Source organism: Corapipo altera, unplaced genomic scaffold, assembly GCF_003945725.1.
Source record: "Corapipo altera isolate COAL_440 unplaced genomic scaffold, ASM394572v1 48b, whole genome shotgun sequence".
NCBI classification, from domain to species: domain Eukaryota; kingdom Metazoa; phylum Chordata; class Aves; order Passeriformes; family Pipridae; genus Corapipo; species Corapipo altera.
This window is the reverse complement of record NW_020884884.1, coordinates 5997941-6016867: the sequence shown is the minus strand read 5'-3', so window position 1 is coordinate 6016867 and position 18927 is coordinate 5997941. Positions and strand designations below refer to the sequence as shown.

Sequence of the window (18927 nt, the reverse complement as noted above, 5' to 3'; positions counted from 1 at the left end):
TAAACTTCAGAATCAGCTTTTATGTTAAAATGTATTTATGAGTGCATAAGCATATTGTACTTCTGTGCATAAGTACAATTGTAGACACAGTGATTGCATCATATTGTGGAATAGTCAAACAACCCTATAATGTGCTTATGTATTTTTTATTTATTGAAAACAGACATCTGTTAAATGTTACTTTGAGTTACAGTTTATACAGTAAAAATTATAAAAGGTTGCATGTGAAAGGGTAAAATAAAAGCTGGGAGTTCAGCACTCTCAGTGTAAGAGGAGTGAAAAGATTTCCATTGACTGGTTTGGTCTTAGCATATATACTACAGGCCAGTCAGCCTCACCTCTATCTATCCCTGGACAGATGATGAAACAGCTTATCCTGGATGTCATTATTATTACTATTAATTTAAGATTTACTATTAAATTAAGATTTTCATTATTATTACTATTAATTATATTATTACTATTATTATTAATAGTCAACATGGATTCACCAAGGGGAAATACCACTTGACCAGTCTGATAGCCTCCTATGATGGAATGTCTGGCTGTGGATGGATGAGGGGAGAGCAGTGGATGTTGCCTACCCAGACTTCAGCAAGGCTTTTAACACTATCTCTCATAACATCCTCATAGGCAAGCTCAGGAAGTGTGCGTTAGATGAGTGGACAGTGAGGTAGAAAGAGGACTGGCTGAATGGCTGATCCCAGAGCTGTGGTCAGTGATGCAGTCTGGTTGGAGGCCTATTGCTAGTGCTGTTCCCTGGGGGTCAGTACCAGGTCCAGTCTTGTTCAGCTTGCTCATCAGTGACCTGGATGAAGGGACAGAATGTACATGATGATACAAAAATGGGAGGAGTGTCTGATATGCCAGAAGCCTGTGCTGCCATTCAGCAAGACTTGGACAGGCTAGAGAGTTGGGTGGAGAGGATCTTAATGAAGTTCAGTGAAGGCAAGTGTAGGGTCCTGCACCTGGGGAGGAATAACTCTACGTACTGGTACCAACTGGGGGCCAGCCTGATGGAAAGCAGCTCTGTAGAGAAGGACCTGGGGGTCCTGGTGGACAACAAGCTGTCCCTAAGGCAGCAGTGTGCCCCTGTGGACAAGAAGGCCAGTGGTATCCTGGGGGGTGTTAGGAAGAGCATTGACAGCAGATCAAGGAAGGTGATTCTGCCCCTCTACTCAGCCCTAGTGAGGTCTCAAATGAAGTGCTGTGTGCAGATCTGGGCTCTTCAGTTCAAAAAAGATGACTGCTGGAGAGGGTTCAGAGGACAATGAAGATGATTAGGGGATTGGAGCATCTCTTATGAGGAGAGACTGTTTAGCTCCAGTCTGTTTAGCCTGGAGAAGAGAAAACAGAGAGGGGATCTTATCAATGCATACAAATTTCTTAAGGGCAGGTGTCAAGAGGATGGAACCAGACTCTTTTCAGTGGTGGCCAGCAACAAGGGACAGCAGGCACAAACGGAAACATGGGAAATTCCATCTTAGTTATGATACGTCCATCTTTACTTGGACAGTGTCAGAGCACTGTAAAAGGCTGCACAGAGAGGTTGTGAAGTCTCCTCCTCTGGAGATACACACAGGTGAACCTGCTTTAGCAGGGCATTGAACCAGTGATCTACAGAGGTCCATTCCAACCCCAGCCATTCTGTGAGCCTGTGACTTGGCTTGATAGTCAACTGTCTAACTAAAATTAGTCATGAGGGTGCAGGATGTGGCAAGCTTACAATGCTTGAATGTTCATATAATTTAGGGGAAAAGACAGTTTTGAAGAATAAGCTTTTATTGGTTTGGCAGAATGATTTTATCGGAGCACTAGATAAGAGGCCGGATAACGGGATGAGATGAAGTAGTCTAACTGCTCTGAAATAGCCCAGCTGTTACAATTTTGCATCTGATTATGGATTTCAAACTAGAAGATTTTAGAGTTTCCTCTGAGGCAATAATAATAACAGTTTATGCAGAGAGTCAACATTTACCTTGTCTTTCACTTACTCCACAGGTGCTTGGCACACTGAACTTACTGATCTGTGCAGGATTTGTGCTGTGGTCCACTTATTGAAGATGTGAAGCAACGTCGAGTCTGAGGTTGGAATTACTGACAGACTGGAGGAGATTTTAGTCCTTGTGATGCACATGGACATGCTGAATTATAAGTAATTCTAGCTTCTTCTCCCCTCCCTCCCTTCCCCTCACTCAGCTATCTCAGGGTTCATAGAGATTTCAATGGTTTGCGTGCCTGTAAGTTTGGAACAGAAGTGACCAAAAATGGGGGACCAGCAATTGTATAAAACTAACCATACTGCCAACAACAATGAGAACTTGTACTACGAACAACACCAAATGAACTCCCTTCCATCTCTAAATCATAGCTATGGGACGTCTGTTATGGATGCTCCCCAGGCATCCCCCCTTTCCCCTCAGTTTCCCCAAGATTCACGGGACAGTATAGCTTTGCCTGTAGGTTCAAAAAGCCTTGGTTCAATGCATACGTCTAGACAAACCAGCTGGACACATTCTGGCTCAGGAAACCATGTCCCAACAAGGAACAATTTGAATAATCAAAGCGCAGTCTGGAGCCCCCTTGGGCAGGGGGACTCCCATGATGGATACCAATATTCTTACTCTCAACCCAGTGAAAATCGATCGCAAAAAATTACCAGTGGGGTCCTGCATAAATTGGACTCCTTTACGCAAGTATTTGCTAACCAAAATCTTAGAATTCAAGTCAACAACATGGCTCAGGTTTTGCACACCGAGTCTTCGATGGTGGATAATTCTGGTGACAGTGCACTCAGGCAGCTGCTGTCCCAGAAGCCAGCGGTTGAGCAGCAGCCTGTAACTTCCACTGTACAAAGATATCAACCAGTGCCACAGCAAACACAACAGAATTTTGCAAGCACACAGCAAAAGCAACAAATGCAAGTCATGCAGCACCAACAGTTGTACTACGACTACCAGCAGCACTTATCACAAATGCAGATGCATTCTGCATTTCAGCAGGGACAGACGCACATTCCACAAATGCAGTCCCAGCAGCTCTTACCACAGCAGATGCAGCACTTGCAGCAGCCTCAGTACTACGCTCAGCCACAGCAGGGACACCAGCGGCTCTCGATCCAGGAGATCCAGCAGCAGCAGCCAGCTCGGCAGCAGCGGCAGTGTCCAGTGCAAATCGCTCAGTATTACCAAACACAGCCTGTCATGCAGCAGTTACAGCAACAGCAGCAGCAGCTGCAATTGCCACTTCCGTATCACAGAGAACCTGATCCAAAGACTATGCATGAACCACACCAGTACTCTCAGGATCCCAGTCATCCTGTGCAGCTTATCCAGTTGGGAGCAGTGCCTCAGTATTGCTTCCAAGATCCCCATGAACAGTACAGGCACTTGTACCCTCAGAGTTTACTGCAGCAGCAGCAGCAGCAAGATCAGCAGAAGCAATTCCAGAGCAAGAGCAGAGTGCCACCTCTGAACTCCCATGTTGGCCTCACTCCACCAGAGACCACGGAGGATCCTGCACGGCAGGAGGTAAATTCTGTAGGTAATGCCATCCCTCATCGAACACTTTTGCCACCCTTGGGAGTTCATCTGAACAACAAAAGCTCTCAACAAGACTCTCCCAGCACCACATGGCCTCAGGTAAGTAGTTATTTCAGATCCATGCTCAGCCAAACGTGTTTGCAGAAGAGTAGCAAGGTGTGGAAACCATATGGCTTCAGGAGAGTTAGAAGGTTAGGATGTGAGTGGTGGGCATCTCTGGGATGTTTTGGGAAACTGCATTAACAGGCTTCTGTCTACACCTCTGGGCTGGCTCTGGGCCAGGCTGGCAGCAGCACAGAACTACTGCTGTGGCACTGCTGCTTTCCTTCTGAGAGGCTTTGGGAAGGTCTGCCTCGGTTTCTGGGGAGGAGGGACCCAGTGACAACAAAGTGTTCTTGCTGATTTTTTCAACACCTGCAGGCTCAGTTGTTCAGGAGCAGTTAGTAAACTCCCTGTTTCCAAAAGTAGTGCTTCTGGGTCAGAACAAAGGCTTCAAACAACAGGTGAATGGAAGAAAACTTGCAGTAGCTATGCTCACAGGGGCACTGATTTGATGTCAGCCTCTCAGAGGCTTTTAATATCTGTAAAATCATACACAAAATGCAAACTTAGTGCTGTAAGGATCTTCATTTACACATTAATATTTCCTGAAAAATTATTTTCTCCTTTTTCCCTTATTTTCCTTTCTCCTCCTTTGATAGCAGGTGCAACTGTCAGAAGGCAGACTGCAGCAGCTGTCCCCAGAACAAAGGTATTTTTAAAATTTTTTTTTTGGTCTTTTTAAATATGAGAAATGCAAAGTTCTGCAGTTTAGAGGGAAAAGAATGCAGTCTGGGTAGGTAATAATTGTTGCTCTCCTAGAAATGTCTTTAGTTTTGTGGTTTGTGATTTTAAGTTTGTGTGATTTCCAGCATCCCCCTTCCACAATAAAATCAAATAAATAAAAAAAAAAAAGGGGGAGGTATGGGAAGGAAACTAAAAAAACCCCAAAAGCAGGGGAGCAGTTTGCTCTGTGTTGCATTTATAAGTGAAGGAATGGTGTGTGGTTTGGATTTGTAACTTTGGCAGCAGAGATCTTCTATTTTTTTCTTAAGGTCTCACCTCTGAAGGTTGAGGTTGACAATGAACATGGTTGTCTACCATAAGTTAGAGGCATTGTGTCATGAGGGGGGAAAACGTAGGTCTGTCATGATAGATCTCATGGGTTCTCAGACTTTTCTATATTGAGACCCACATTTTGATGAGCACATCCTACTCAAAACTTCCCTTCTCCCCATCTTGGGAGCAGCTCATCTAGGTAATTGGCCATGTATTCCACAGCAGTCACCACATGCTTAACTATGACTTCTTAGCCATCTAGCTGTAAAATTTCATTTAGTTCCTTGACTAAAAAAGCTTCCTCTGCAACAAAGGAAACATGCCAAATTAATGTTTTTTCTTCTGCTCCATGCTTAAAAAAATGAAAACAAATGTAGTGGCCAGAACAGAGAAACACTTCCTGAGAGAGCTGATGTGAAGAACAAGCTAATGTGTTCAATATGCTTGAAGGAGTTTAAGAGTTTGCCTGCTCTAAATGGTCACATGAGGTCACACGGAGGAGTAAGAGCATCTCCTAACTTCAAACAGGTATCAGTCCATTTTACTTCAGTACTTGGCACTCTCCTTTTGTGTTTGCTTGCTTTGCCATGCTTTGCTTTGCTGTCAAAACTTGTTCTTCTCAGCACTGTTTTGTTATGTCATACCCTGTGTAAGTAGAAATGCACATAATTCTGTTAGGTTATAGGCCAGAAGTCTTGTTTTAAAGTCAGAGGCAGTGGTGGAGGATAAATCAGTGTTTGTCCTTCTCTTTTCTCTGCACATTACAGAAACACCCTACAAAGTCATGTCAGGAGTGTCTAATTTTTTTCCCCTGCATGTTTGTTTATTATATTAGAAATACCAGGAACATCAAGTCTTCCTTATTTTTATTTGAACTACTTGGATGACTAAGGGATATTTATTGGAAGCCTTCCCAGGCTTTAACTGAAAGAGCAGAATTTTTGAATCTTTGACAGCTTTCTTCCGAAGTGTTTTAGTTCTATAGGTATCAACAAATGCCAAACCAAAAACTTTGTGTTTGAGTTGTTCTGCATAACAGTCAGTTGGTCCTTCTCTATCCTGATATTTTAGAAATTCTGTCCTAACAAGGAACACCATAGGAAGGTAAAAAGCTACCAAAGTTACAGTTTGTGTCTTTGTTTTTAGGTGAGTAATGGAGAATTCTGTGTTTGTAGTGATATAAAGAGATATGTTTATCTGCCCTCCTGCAAGTTATCTTGTAAGGATGTTTCAGATGATTATTTGTCACCAAGGCTGAATCCTGTGCAGGAATCATAAGTAATCTGCCAACGTCATTGAAGGCAAATAAAGAGTCCCAGGAAGGAATACTGGTGTGTGTTTTGTAACCCTGGCCACTTCTTTCCAGCCACGGTGCATACATTGTGTAGTGTATCGATCCAGAAGCAGCGCTCCCTCACTCGGGCTGAAAGCCTTTAATTGTCTGTACAGGATGAAGGAGAGAAACCACCACAGCAGCCGCTGCCTAAAGAGGTGGATAGCCTCGCGCCCATCGTCATGCCAGTGTCTGTCCCTGTAAAGCTTCTGTCACCTGAGCCCAGCACGCAGCCCTCTGCCAGCGCTGCCACAGTCACAGACAAGCCTGCCAACTCTGTGTCAGATGACGAGATGCCCGTTCTCGTGAAGATGACTTACTCTCCACCATGCAGTCCAAAAGTGGCCAACCCCTGCTCATCCTCTGTGAGTGCTGTGTTTCTTGCCACTAACTGTCCTGTGCTTGTTAAATCCCTTTGCTTATAGTGCCGCTATTTTCTAAAACATCTGTGTTTTAAAATATTTTCTGGACTCTTTATGATTCCTAATAAACAAAAAAAAGTCTTGTAGCATCACAGCATGTCTTCCTCCATGATTTGGAAATACTTATTTTCCCTTTGCTGAGGAATCAAGATCTCAGTTGAAAATAAGTAATTTGAAATCAAAATGTGATATTATTTTATCCCACTAGAACAAAGGGATTTACTATCTTTTTACTGGTTTTGTTTTTTCCTTTTCAGGCTGCTTCATTGTCATGTTATTGCTTAAATTCAGCAGTTTTATTTCTTCCTGTTCTTTAAAGTCAGATATGTGTGCTGCTCATTTCAGCTGAAGATAGTGCAGTGCTTAGAGTGGGTGCTCCAAGCCAATATGAAGCTTGTCGACTTGGAGTTTTTCAGTGAAGTAATTTTTCCCTTTCCCTCTGCATGCATCAGCTCGAAGGGTTAATCACTGAGAGCTCTGTTACAGAAAAATAGCTATGCTTAGTGCTTTCATTTCGCTCGTAAAACTGAAATTGTCAGGCAGCACAAGGAATTGATGAGTACTTGAATGAGATGTGAAAATGCTCTTTATTGTTTTCCTGAAAGAGTCCTGGAGCAAGCAGTATTTATTTCATGTTCCAGTGTAGGAACAGATTCTGCTTGTTCCTTCAAATCCATGTTGGCAGACATGATAAGGGATTACTGGGGAGTATAAGTACTGTATGGTATTATCTGTACAATGCAGAGAAATACTCTTGTGATATTTTTTCTTTTCCTGCTCCATGCGAGGCTGATGGCCAAACAAGGGGACAGCATATACCATCATAGGTGACTCCTTAAAATATTCCATGTATTTATCAGCCCCCCAACCTTTCACTCAGACATTCACACTAATTTTAAATGTATATAAAATCTTTTCTCTCGTCCTTTCAAGCAGAGGTTTTACACACAAACTTCCACTTTACTGGGAAAGCCAGCATTTCACAATACTTAGTAACCCAGCAGTACAGTTTTTCATTTCTATTTCTAGTTCCTCTAAAGAATAGGGACAGTCTTTTCTGAATCCTCGAGCTCTGAGTGGGAGATCTTCTCTAGAGACATCAGAGTAGGTGGCTTGGGCTTGTGTATTTCTGCAGTGTATGTAAAGTGACTGATTAAATCTGCCAGTGTTTGGCTAAATGCGCATTCGTTCCCTCAAAATGATGCTTGTGGTCTTTGTTATTGCCCAAGCAAACGAAATTCATGCAGTTTCCTCTCTGGACCCTATCTTTTATTTAAGCAGTAGCATTGGAAACACTGAATGATCAAAAGATCTACAGTTTCCCTCTTCTTCTTTAAAAAGATTTTGTACCATTGGAGAGGGTTTTTTTCCTAATACCAAAGAACTGAAACTGTGTTGCATTTATTTATACCGTGCTTTGAGCTGTCCAGAAAAGCTCCCACAAAGCTGATGGAATCAAACAGCAGAAAGTACCTAAATATTCAGCAAGGCTGTAGGATGATGAGCTGAAGCTAGCAGTTAAAGGAGGTCCATGAGGATCTACCCAGAGTGGATCTGTCAAGGTGTGGCAGCAGGGCCCACAAGGATGCATTCTGTCTTGGATAATAGGAATCAGTTCCTCAAGCTTCAGAAAAGTATCAGGGTGATTCTTAATCAAGAGCCCATGGATGCCACTGTCTCCTTTACTATTAAGTGTGATCTTTTTTGAAAGCAGTGTTGGCGTAGCCCCACTGCAGTTAAGGTGTACTGTAGGTGAAGCCATGGAGGTGGTGGAGGTATTTAGGACTTCTAAGATGTTGTCTTGGTTGGCTGGTTTGCTTTACACTAGTGAGAAAGGAGTACCAAATGAGCCCTTAATCAAAGACTTGGATCTGTCCCTCTGGGTATCTTTTTTAGGTTTTGGGTTTTTTGGATTTTTTCTTCTTTCTCCTTTTTGAACACTAAATGTTCACCATCCTGATGGACTGTATCTATCCTTTCGGGTAATTTTCACTGTTCATTATCAAAAAAATCCTCTGTAAGGTTGCATTTTCTTCCATGCAAAAGCAAAACTCTTCCAAAAGTTAATTTTTTTTCACAGAGAAAAAATGTCAACAGCTGTTGGAGAGGATACAGCCATGATCTAACAGAGAGGACAGGACCTCTGTAATCAAAAACATTTCCTCAAGCTGGAACTTATTAACATTAGGGATAAAGGGTGACAGTGCTAATGCTTGTTTAACATGATTTTTATTGGGTGAATGTGATTCACAAGAACCACCCATGGTGTAAAGATGTATGTTGTTTAAACATACACTGCAGTAATTTGCTTCATGTAGTAGTAGAATTTACCAGATGATGCAGACATTACGGAGTAACCCCATCAGTCAAAAATTTTATTCTACTTCCCAGATTTATCCTAAAGATGACTTACAATCTAAACACCTAAGAGCAATACATTTAATTCTGTGTTCATATACCATGTTCTTAAAGCACAAGTTGAGAACCTCTTTCTTCCTACCTCATCCCCACCCCACAGAAATCCAGATTCCAGGTTTGCACAGATTCTGTGCCTTCTGCTTCTGTGTACTCTAAATGTTATTAAATGATTTTTAACATTCAAATTCTAGAAGTCCGTGCATGTTACAGTGTGTGAATTTCCCAAATGGTCATCTACTACCCCTTTTTTCTCCAAGGAAAAAAGGAGAGAGTTAAGTTCAAGATTTGTTGCAGCTGGACTGTAATCAAGCCGATGGGAATGTAGTGATAAGAGGCAAAGAATTTGAATTTATTACATTTTTCTTCCTTTCCTGCTGCTGAGTACTGCAGTAATTTCACTGAGCTCACATGTCCTTCCTGGTCAAACTAAATGCATGCATTGAAAAAGCTCTCATATAAAGTTTCTAATAAACAGTGACTCACATGAAGTATCTCCCAACAGCCTGTGTGTGTGCTCAGTGCAAATAGAAGTGCCCAGGGTGCTGGGTAGAGTTGAAGAAGGGCGTGGGTGACTCGTGGTCTGGGAGAGCTGTTCCCAGCACTTTCAAAAGCTGGCAGCAGCCTTTCTATGTCTGTCCCTGTGGCTCAGCCCTGCCTTGACCCAGAGGGCTGGCTGACAGAGGTGGAGGTTAATTTATCCTGGTTTTTCTCACTCCCTTGAGGTTTCTGTGTAGCACCAGATACTGTATTGGCCAGGGTTATTATGGTGATACCTGAATAACTGCATGCTGGTTACAGCTTTTCTGTGGCCATTGCCCAAATCTGTAGGGGATTGTGTGCAAACTACATTTAAGCATGCCTGAATACTAAGGTTTTACATGTTTTCATTTAGGAAACTAGCAAAAAACCTCATCCAAGTGCTGTAAAATTGGAAGAAAACTTCAAACCATTACAGGATAAGAAGAAGTATCGGCACAGACCGGAACCTCTCTTCATACCTCCTCCTTCTTTCAACCTCAGCATGTCCCACTCCGGTGCCACTCTGTACCAGAGTCAGCTTCGCTCTCCCCGTGTTCTGGGAGATCATCTGCTAGACCGGACACATGAGCTCCCCCCCTACACTCCGCCACCGATGCTTAGTCCAGTTCGGCAAGGGTCTGGTCTCTTCAGCAGTGTTATCACTTCAACTCATAGCACCTCACATACTCAGCTGCCACTTACTCCCCTGACACCTACTCCACGGGTGCTCCTGTGTCGGTCTAGTAAGTATTACTTTTGCAGAGCAGCAGTACAAGGGAAATGCCACTGTCCTGTCTTCCTGTGTTATCACATCGATGATTTTTATGTGTGCTCACATGCATGGCCACTTCTGCTAAATCACAGGAAAAGCCCAGTTTTGCCTTGGATTTTGCAGCGGAAGTGTTGAGGCATAAAATGTATAGAGGAACCTAATCAGCGAGTAAGGCTGTGATCTTTCCATGTGGTCTGCCTCGAGAAAGGACCATCATGCCTCTCATTACATCTGGGCCTTCTGAAGTGGAGGAAAAAGACTTGGTTTGAGACAGGGGGTTCACTTTAAGTATTTATTCAGTGCTTCACAAGAAAAGGTGTCTAATCACCCATGATCAGAGCAGTAGAAACCTCTGCAAGTTTGGACATTTCTGTTACCTATAAAAATTTAGACTGTTTCTGTCTAAATATCAATAAAGGGTCATTTTTCCATCATAGACTGGAGTAATGTTGATGTTAATAGGGAGGTGTCAGTGCAGCCCTGGAGGTGGTTCATCAACAGCAACACAGCAATACTCAAACTCCAATCTCTGTTTCAGATAGTATTGATGGAAGTGTCATTCCAGTGACGCCTGGGCCTGGAGAACAGACTGTTGAACCGTAAGAAAAACAATTTTTTTTGTCACTGCTTTTATAGACTACTTCCAGCCTAGAGCATGTGGCCTGAAGTGTTTTGAACTGGGCAGGTAGTGTTCAACTGCCTGAAATCATGTTGAGCTGGGTTCATTGAAGTTTTTTGTGGATGGCAGCTGAGGACGTTTGGAGCAAAGTGGCTACAGGAGGTTTAGGTGTCATGGCTCAAAAATGCTTGGAGAGGCTTGGTGGCAGCCACTGAAAGTGAAACACCAGTGATGGCTGGGAAGAGGGCCGTGAGGAAAATGTGCTGATTCAGTACTTTAGGTTTTTAACATATATTTTTATATCTACAGTGGAGCTTTAGAAAGGTATTACCTGGTAGGTTCCCCAGGCAAATGCAAACAGGATTGTCCCTCAGCAGTAATGGCTCTTTCTGCTCTCTGCTGAAGAGTACCATTCTCTATGGAACAGAAAGTTGCTGTTTCTGACATCTAGCCTCTTTGCTAGTCATGCATATAAGATAGCTTGGGTTGTCCCTAAGGTGTGATGTCTCAGTATAGTTTAAATTGCATATTGAAATTTTTGTTTTCCCCCAAGAGATCAGTTCTCTCTAGTATTCAAAATACTTACCCCACTGGGAGTAAAGCATTGCGTAAAGCAATCTGACACAATTTCCTGCCACTTGAGTGCAATAAAAGTTTTGTTGGAAATGAAGTGAACACTAAAGTGAATTCTGTTTTTTCTGCACCTCATGTAGTTGAATACTTACGTATTTATTCATCTTTACAGGCGAATCAATATCGGGTCCAGGTTCCAGGCTGATATTCCTGAGCTGCAGGACAGATTGCTTATGGAGAAAGACGTGCACAAGGCTACTTTGGTTTGGAAACCATGGCCAGAACTGGAGAACAAAGTCTTCCAACAAAGAGGTACGATGATTTGCTGTTTTAGAAATTCCTGTGTCAGCCTGTGCCTGTTGAAGAAATACACATTGATTTCTCATGTGTGTACTGTACAAAACATTCAGGAGAATATTAATTGCTGAGAATGCAGAGGAAGACCAGAACTACATGTTACAGGTTCAGAGTAATAGCATTATATAATGGCATTTAAAGTGAAGTCTGAATGAACTGCTTTTTGGCAGCCAAGGGGGAAGGATTGTTCTGGGAAGTTGGGTACTGAACTGCCTTGTATGGGCAGAGGTCACAGATCAGAGGCAGCTGATGGCCCCTGGGCCTGTCCTGTGACCATAGCTGAGAGGAAATGTGACAAGATTGGTGGATTCTACCTGTCCTGAACAGAGTTCTTTCCTGCTTCCAGCACAGTTCATTTCAGTTTCTCTACCCTGGCTGTTCTTGGCACAACAAGCCCGTTCTTGGCACGGGCATGTGCAAGTCACTGCCTCACAGGTAGATCTCTGGATCTGTAGTAGCTTGTCCTGTCCCAAGGATGCACTCTGCAAATCCCATTACATCCTCTCCTCAGTGAGTTATCCTAAAACAAGGAGATGAGATGCTGGGGAGAGAGAGTATGGAAGAAGCTGCTGCCCTGAACTATGTGGTCTTTGAGTAGCGTTACAGAATCTTTGGCTCTGGATGTTTGACTGACAGGCTACTGTATCAGCAGTAAAATGTTGACTTATTTCTGACAGTGGAAGACCTTTTAAATATGAGCTGTTCCAGTGTGTTACCTGGTGGAGGAACTAACTCAGAATACGCTTTGCACTCTCTCTTTGAAGCGAAAGGAGATATTATGGTAAGATAAGAAGCTGAAAGGGGAGATATGATCCTCTTCTGCAGATAAATTAGCATGCTTTATTAAATGGATTTAGATATGGTTGTATAAAGAAGATTTCTGATTGATTTGCAGTGATGCTTTAAACATCCTGTAACATTTTTGGGGAATGACTTTTCACTTTATTCTCTAATAAATTTAAATTTCAAAGCAGTGCCTCTCTGAAGGTTTACTGTATATTTCATATAGATAAGATTACTTAGTTTATAGCCTTGGAGCTTTGAATGTCTCCCAGTGCTTGCTCCAGCCCTGATATTTCACAGGCTTTATACTTGGTCACAGAGAGCTTAGTCCTCCTCTAGCCCTTAAAGAAACATTTTTTTGTAGCAGCAGTCACATCTACTTATTTGTTCAGAACTGTGAAGTAATTGCACACAGTTCTTATATAAATAATGCATTTCAAATATTTGCATTAGTTTAGCAATGGGAATGTTATTAACTAGGGCAAAACATCCATTTTGCCCAATGTTGAGAAAGACAAGGCCCTTGCACCAGTTCCTGGAAAACCAGTTTAAAACAAAATGCAACAGAACACAGGGCTGGAATGATCTCACAGTATTGTCTAATACAGTGGGGTTTAGCTTGTGTCCCAGTTTCCTTAGGCTCTGTTAGCTGTATCTGAGTGATCTGAGTCAGGTGACTGAACTTACTGTCAGGATGTGGAATTTGCTTTACAGGGAGTCTGAATTGTCAGGGGAAAAATTTTAGGGATCCACAAATCATCTATTTCTCTGCTCTGAAGGAGGATTAGCTATACTGGCTGTCATTCCTGACAGATGTTGACCTAAACGGGTATTCTAAAAGACTTCATGCTATATTAATGCTGTCGAACCAACCATTAAATGTTAGTGTCAATTAACACTATCAAGTCAAACACAATAAAATATTTGTATGTCGCAAGCAGAAGGGAGGGAAGAGCTGGAAGTTGCTAAGTAATAGCCAGTTTTCTGCTAATTAAGGCAAGGCAGGTGCACATTAGATGCTCTTTTGTGAGGTACAGTGTTAATGGGCTGTGAGTAATTTGATGTGATTTTGTATGACAGAAAAGAGAAAAGAGAGAAAATTAATTCGCATCCTTGTACAAAATAGTCTTCTAAATGCAGTTTTATGCAGCAGCCGATTGCATTTGCTAATTCTGTTTTTCCCTGCTTTTTCATTTAGGTTGCTCTTGAAAAGCTGCTGTTGCGAAAGCCAGTGAGATTGAAGTGTCATCCTTTGGCAAATTACCACTACGCCGGTAGGTTTCCTTGTGATCTCTCTGTCTGCTGGTGTACAGAGTCCAAGCCTGGCATGCCAGGCTGGAGCATGGGATCACACTGCACTCTCTGCTGTCTGCTGCAGGGATGGCAGCATGTAATGGAGAGGTGATGTGGACAGTGTCGAGGGGTATTTCCAGAGCCTTTTGTCACAAGTTTAGCAGTTTTTTACATGACTGAAAATATTTGGAAAATTTGCATCCATGTTGCTGTGTAAAATTCTATGGATTTAAAACTGCCTCAAGTGATTCTTTTTCTCTTAAACTGAAATGTGATCTCCTTTTAAAACTGCTGCTATTTGTAATTTATAATTTACTATCAGTAAGGTCTTAATTGTCTGGTATATAAACATCTTCCATCATCTGCCTGCCTTCTCTGAGGTGATGGTGCACAGTCAATGAATACGATGATCATGAGCATCCTTCCGAAGAAGCAGTGGTGTAACTCCTACTACTGTCTAAGTGCTGCTTACAGAACCTCTCTTTGTGTGGGTCTAACCAAAATAAGTCCGGGTTGGTGACTTCTTTCACAGACCTAGCAAGAACTATATTGGAATGATGAAGCAGAAGTGCCCTCCGTGAAATACACGATGTGATGTTAAGCCGTGGGGCTTAAGTCATGTCACCTGAACATAGATGGCAAATGTCTCTCCTCTGTAGCCCTCTCTTTTAGTCCTTAATGCTTTGTAGTGGCTAACAACTGCTTAGACACTGAATAGGGTTTTACATAATACAGTTAAGACTTCATCTCCAGTTTAGGCTCAATGGGAAACGAACCTTCTGGTTTGTCTTCTGGTGGTCAGTCAATCACAGTGTCCAAGCTCATGTACTGATTTCCAGTTACAGTCATTGTGCGACATAATTATAGAACCAAGCTACTTCCTGGCTCTAGCAGCCCACTGGAAAGGCTCACAAGTAACAGAAGATCTTTTGTAAAGCAAATCCTTAACCTCTTGGCCTGAGAACAAGAACAGAAACACATTTGATAGCAGCTCATAATGATAATGAATAAATATGAACATCAGGTTTAGAGTTTCGTCTGAGGGAGATGCCCAGTGCCTTTGATAACAACTCTGTTGCAGTCAAAAGGGTGGGCATGTGGGTGGATGGAGGAGAACATCAGCCAGGAACTTTGACCAGGGTCTCTTGTCTGAAGAGATGATGCTAAATCATACATGTGAGACAGTTCAAGGCATGAGAGCAGGAAGATGAGGAGATATCCCAGCAACCTCCTCCTCAGTGAACAATCTAATTAGCAAAGCAGACAAGAAATTTCTGCCTGTGTGGCAGAGGACCAACAGTGTTTACTGAAACAACTTCAGAGTAGTTTCAGAAAGTGTTTTATTGCGATTCAGGGAGGAGCCAGGAGAGACTGTTTTTTTAATCTTTAACATAAGACGACGCTAATGCTTGTTAACTCGCACTGAGACCTGTGGACACCAGCATATCACCATTTCTTAAGCAGGAAAGAAAGTTTGATTGTACTTACCACAGCATGAAACAAAATATCACCACTCTGGATTTAAGAACCATAAAATAACAAGTCAAAGCATTACTTTCTAATGCTCTTGTGTGTGATTGCAACTTATATTATATGACAGCATCACTCAAGCACCATGCAGCAGCTCTTGAATAACAGTTTATTTGGGGTTTGTAATCAGCCACTCGAGGCATTTGGGAATTTCTGACAATCTAGTGCATGAATAGCTTTAATATAACTTCAAGTGGTATGTGTTTGGGTTGACTTGTGGAAATCACAGCTCTTGGGCCTCCCACATTTAAAGTTGGAATATACTGAAACAGAGCATGGCACTAACTCATGAGAATTACTGATACCACAAACAATAAATATCCGAACTCATCCTTAGCATTGCCCTCAAATGAGGGTACAAACAAATAGCTCACCTTGGAAACCTGTTGGCTTGTGAGGGAAGCAAGCTATAAAACTTGAGGATTTTCTGTTGTGTGCCTAGAGAGCTGGTTATGCTGACCCAGGGCTGCTTGGACGAACACCCTAATCTCTCTGTTCTAACACTTGGCCATCTGTCAGGATGGTGTTTTAGGGAAGACACAGGGAAGTGTATCTAATCACTGCTGCAAACACTTGCATTGTTCTCATCTGAGCAGTAGAATTTCTCAGGTCTGAAGTTCTGCAGTGAGAACTGCAGGAGAGATGGTCTCTGAAATAAGGCACTTCGAGCAGTCTGGAAGCTTTTTGTAGGTACTGCAGTAGGGTGTGGATCAGACCCAGTGTAGGCTGGATGTAGTGGATTTGAGCCACCTCTCAGTGGGGCTGCCTAGGTGTATGTGTAGCCCCCTTGAAACCCACAAGTTGGGCCCAAAGTGCACGGATTAGCAGAAGATATTTATTACAGATTAATCAGTGCAAAAACAATATGGCAGGTAAAAGAAAATACAGAATAAATGTCTAAACATAAAGATCAGCTTTAAAATTTTATCTGTATTCCGAAGCCCAAAATTCTTTTTTGCTGCATTGCAGATCTCTCTCTATGCATGTTCTCTATATCTCCCTCAAGCTAACAAGAGCAAAAGTGGTTTCCCGGCAACCAGAGTTAAAAACAGCTTTTCTTCTGTTTCTTTTCCTACACAGGATTTATTCTATTAATTAGGTTACTTCCAATTAACCCGCATAATCTTATAAGGGTCTCTGGTAATACCACAGCTATTGGGGAAAGTCTGTAAGGCCCAAATCCTCCATAAGGTGTCCAATAAAATTAGTTCATGGAAATGATTCTATGTTATTATTTTTATTGTGTTGTTTTTTTAGGAGGGTGGGGTAGAGACAGAAGAGCAGCATGACTAGAAAAATCATGGTGTTGTTATCCTTTTTAAAATTATGTTTTGGCATAATAGAGTAGCCCCCTGCATTTAATCAGTGAATTTACCCCTGTTCAAAGTGAGGGTAAATGCAAACGACTGACAAGTTGTGTAAGAAGGGAATGGCACTGGTTCAGGGTGGGAAAGATGGAAAGGCAGTGTGTCAGCAGAAAGATCTTCGGATGATAATAGAATAAGTTAAACTTGTGGCTTGAAGCCAGTGCCTTTCTCTGATGCTTAAGAGAGCTTTAAGTGTAAATCTCTGTGGAAATAACTAATGCATGCTTATATCCAGTGCTGGAAAAGCCTACATAAAACAGGCTGCAGAAAAGTTAATTTTGTAGTTTTCAGCATATAAAGGAGCAGTGAGATACCTGCTCTGAACTTGTAAGCTTGGGAGCTGATGCTGAAAAGTAAAACATTTGTAGTTGATAAAATCTATATATTTTTTTATAGACATAAGTAACCTGTAGAGTTCAATACCATGTGTGGTGTCAAGTCCAAGTTAATGGAAATCAGTGCAGAGGCAAGCATTTCTGTGGAAAATGGTAACATTGACAGAAATATTAGAGATTTCTTTTCATAAAAGTTATAGATATTTCAGAAACTCTCAGGCTAAAGTAGAATCTTCTCATAGTGTAAGTCATTTCAGAGGCGTCCACATTATGGCTTCTTGCATATCCTTCCTTTAATATATGTAATGCTGCCCACTCTTAACAAACAGAACACTGCTTTGATGCAGTAGAGCAATCCTGTGTTCCTTCTGTTTCATACTGAGGAAGCATAAATTCATTTCAATTTAAATGTTGATTTCACATTTTCATGGGCAGTTCGGCTGGTGGAGCAAACGCAGAATAACAGTATTTAGAAATTTTATATACAGCTTCCATTAAATGATCAGAAAATACTTTTTGCATATTGCACATTGCTACAGTCTCTACATACTTGTGACCCCTGTCACAGAGGTTTTAAGTGTCTTACCTCAAGCCATGCAAGTGAAGAGCTGCAAAAGGATCTTGTAAGAGTTATTGTCTGGAGAACAAAATGATAGATGAACTTCTGTGTAGTCAAATGTAAAGTGGAATATATGGGAATAAACAATACAAGCTTTACACAGGAAATTATGAGTTCTGTGGTGATACTTCTCAAGTAGAATGACAGTTTGGGATTATAATGCTAGGTCTAAGAAAGCATCAGCTCTGTATTTTACAAAAGCTAAGGTCAAACATTAAGAGAATAGAGAACATGGTGCCACTGTGAAAGTCTGAAGGTTGCTCATATGTGGACTTCTGTGTGCCTTTCTGGTACTGTCATCTCTATAAGGAATGTTTTAGTACTGTAAAGGTTCAAAGAGGAACACCAGTAATGATCAAAGGTTTGGGAGTGACAGAAAGGGCATGGAATCTTGAATAGCATGGAGATGATGGTCAGGTTTGGATTCATTTTATCCTTCTCCTGAAGAACAAAGGGTCATCCAATGAAGCTACTGGGAGCCAAGAAACAAAGAAAAAGGAGATGGCTCTTCATGCAGATGATCTACATATCTGTGAAACTCTTCAGCAAAGGATGTTTTGAGTGCAAGAATTTCAATCAGTTGAAAGGAAGAGTGGCTCAGCACTTACAAGGGTAGTTACTAAATAAGCACATTGCACCAGACTCAGGAAATCCCCTGCACCAAAAGTGGTCAGAGGTTAAGAAAAATTAGGGGGAGGCATTGTGTTTGCTTGCCCTGATCTTACTGTTTCCTAGGCAACCATCTGTGATTACTGCTGGAGACCGAATACTGGTTAGATGGACTGGAGGTCTGAGTCAGTACACCCATACTTGTATTTGGGTAGCAGTTATCAGTAGCATGTGCTTGAGGCTTCCCAGTTTTTGTTTCAAATGCTACATCAGCATAAAGGTGGTGAGTTTTTATAATTTATAATGAATTAACTTTTTTTTTAAGGTTCTGACAAATGGACGCATCAAGAAAGGAGGCTGTTCAAAGAGGCATTGTCCACCTACAGCAAAGATTTCATATATGTACAGAAAATGGTAAGGTTATTTCTGTTCTGTCAATTGTTTTTTTTTTCCTTTTGCTGTGTTCTGTTCCTCTTTGTTTTCCCTCCAGTGTCAGACCAGCTTATTGCAGGCGTAGAGCCAGCAGTGGTTACAAGAGTGGTTTATTCATTGGACATACCTACGCAATAAGTACCAGTAAAAAACAGTTACAAATAAATAAAAACTATTCCTTTTGTTATTACATGTAAAAGTTTCCACACCTGAAGTCCAAATCATGGCATTCTACGTGTGGGATAAGTATGGTTCTCCATTAACATCGTGGTGTTCTCTGGCAGTTTGTTACAAGGTACCCGAGTC

At 41.8% G+C, this 18927-nt stretch overlaps 1 protein-coding gene across 7 annotated transcripts in view; it reads left to right on the top strand.

The window, feature by feature from the left end:
• TRERF1 (transcriptional regulating factor 1) overlaps positions 1-18927 on the top strand; it is a 74040-nt gene that overhangs the window by 49124 nt on the left and 5989 nt on the right. For 4 of the 7 annotated variants that reach the window (XM_027641376.1, XM_027641372.1, XM_027641373.1 and 1 more), the window contains exons 3-12: positions 2002-3641; positions 4244-4293; positions 5018-5168; positions 6090-6338; positions 9706-10075; positions 10643-10703; positions 11469-11608; positions 12331-12434; positions 13635-13710; positions 18515-18603. In XM_027641376.1, the coding sequence (XP_027497177.1) occupies positions 2268-3641; positions 4244-4293; positions 5018-5168; positions 6090-6338; positions 9706-10075; positions 10643-10703; positions 11469-11608; positions 12331-12434; positions 13635-13710; positions 18515-18603 (2664 nt within the window). In that variant the 5' untranslated portion in view covers positions 2002-2267. The remainder of the gene's footprint in view (positions 1-2001; positions 3642-4243; positions 4294-5017; positions 5169-6089; positions 6339-9705; positions 10076-10642; positions 10704-11468; positions 11609-12330; positions 12435-13634; positions 13711-18514; positions 18604-18927) is intronic. The other 3 variants (XM_027641375.1, XM_027641378.1, XM_027641377.1) reach the window with 3 other exon arrangements.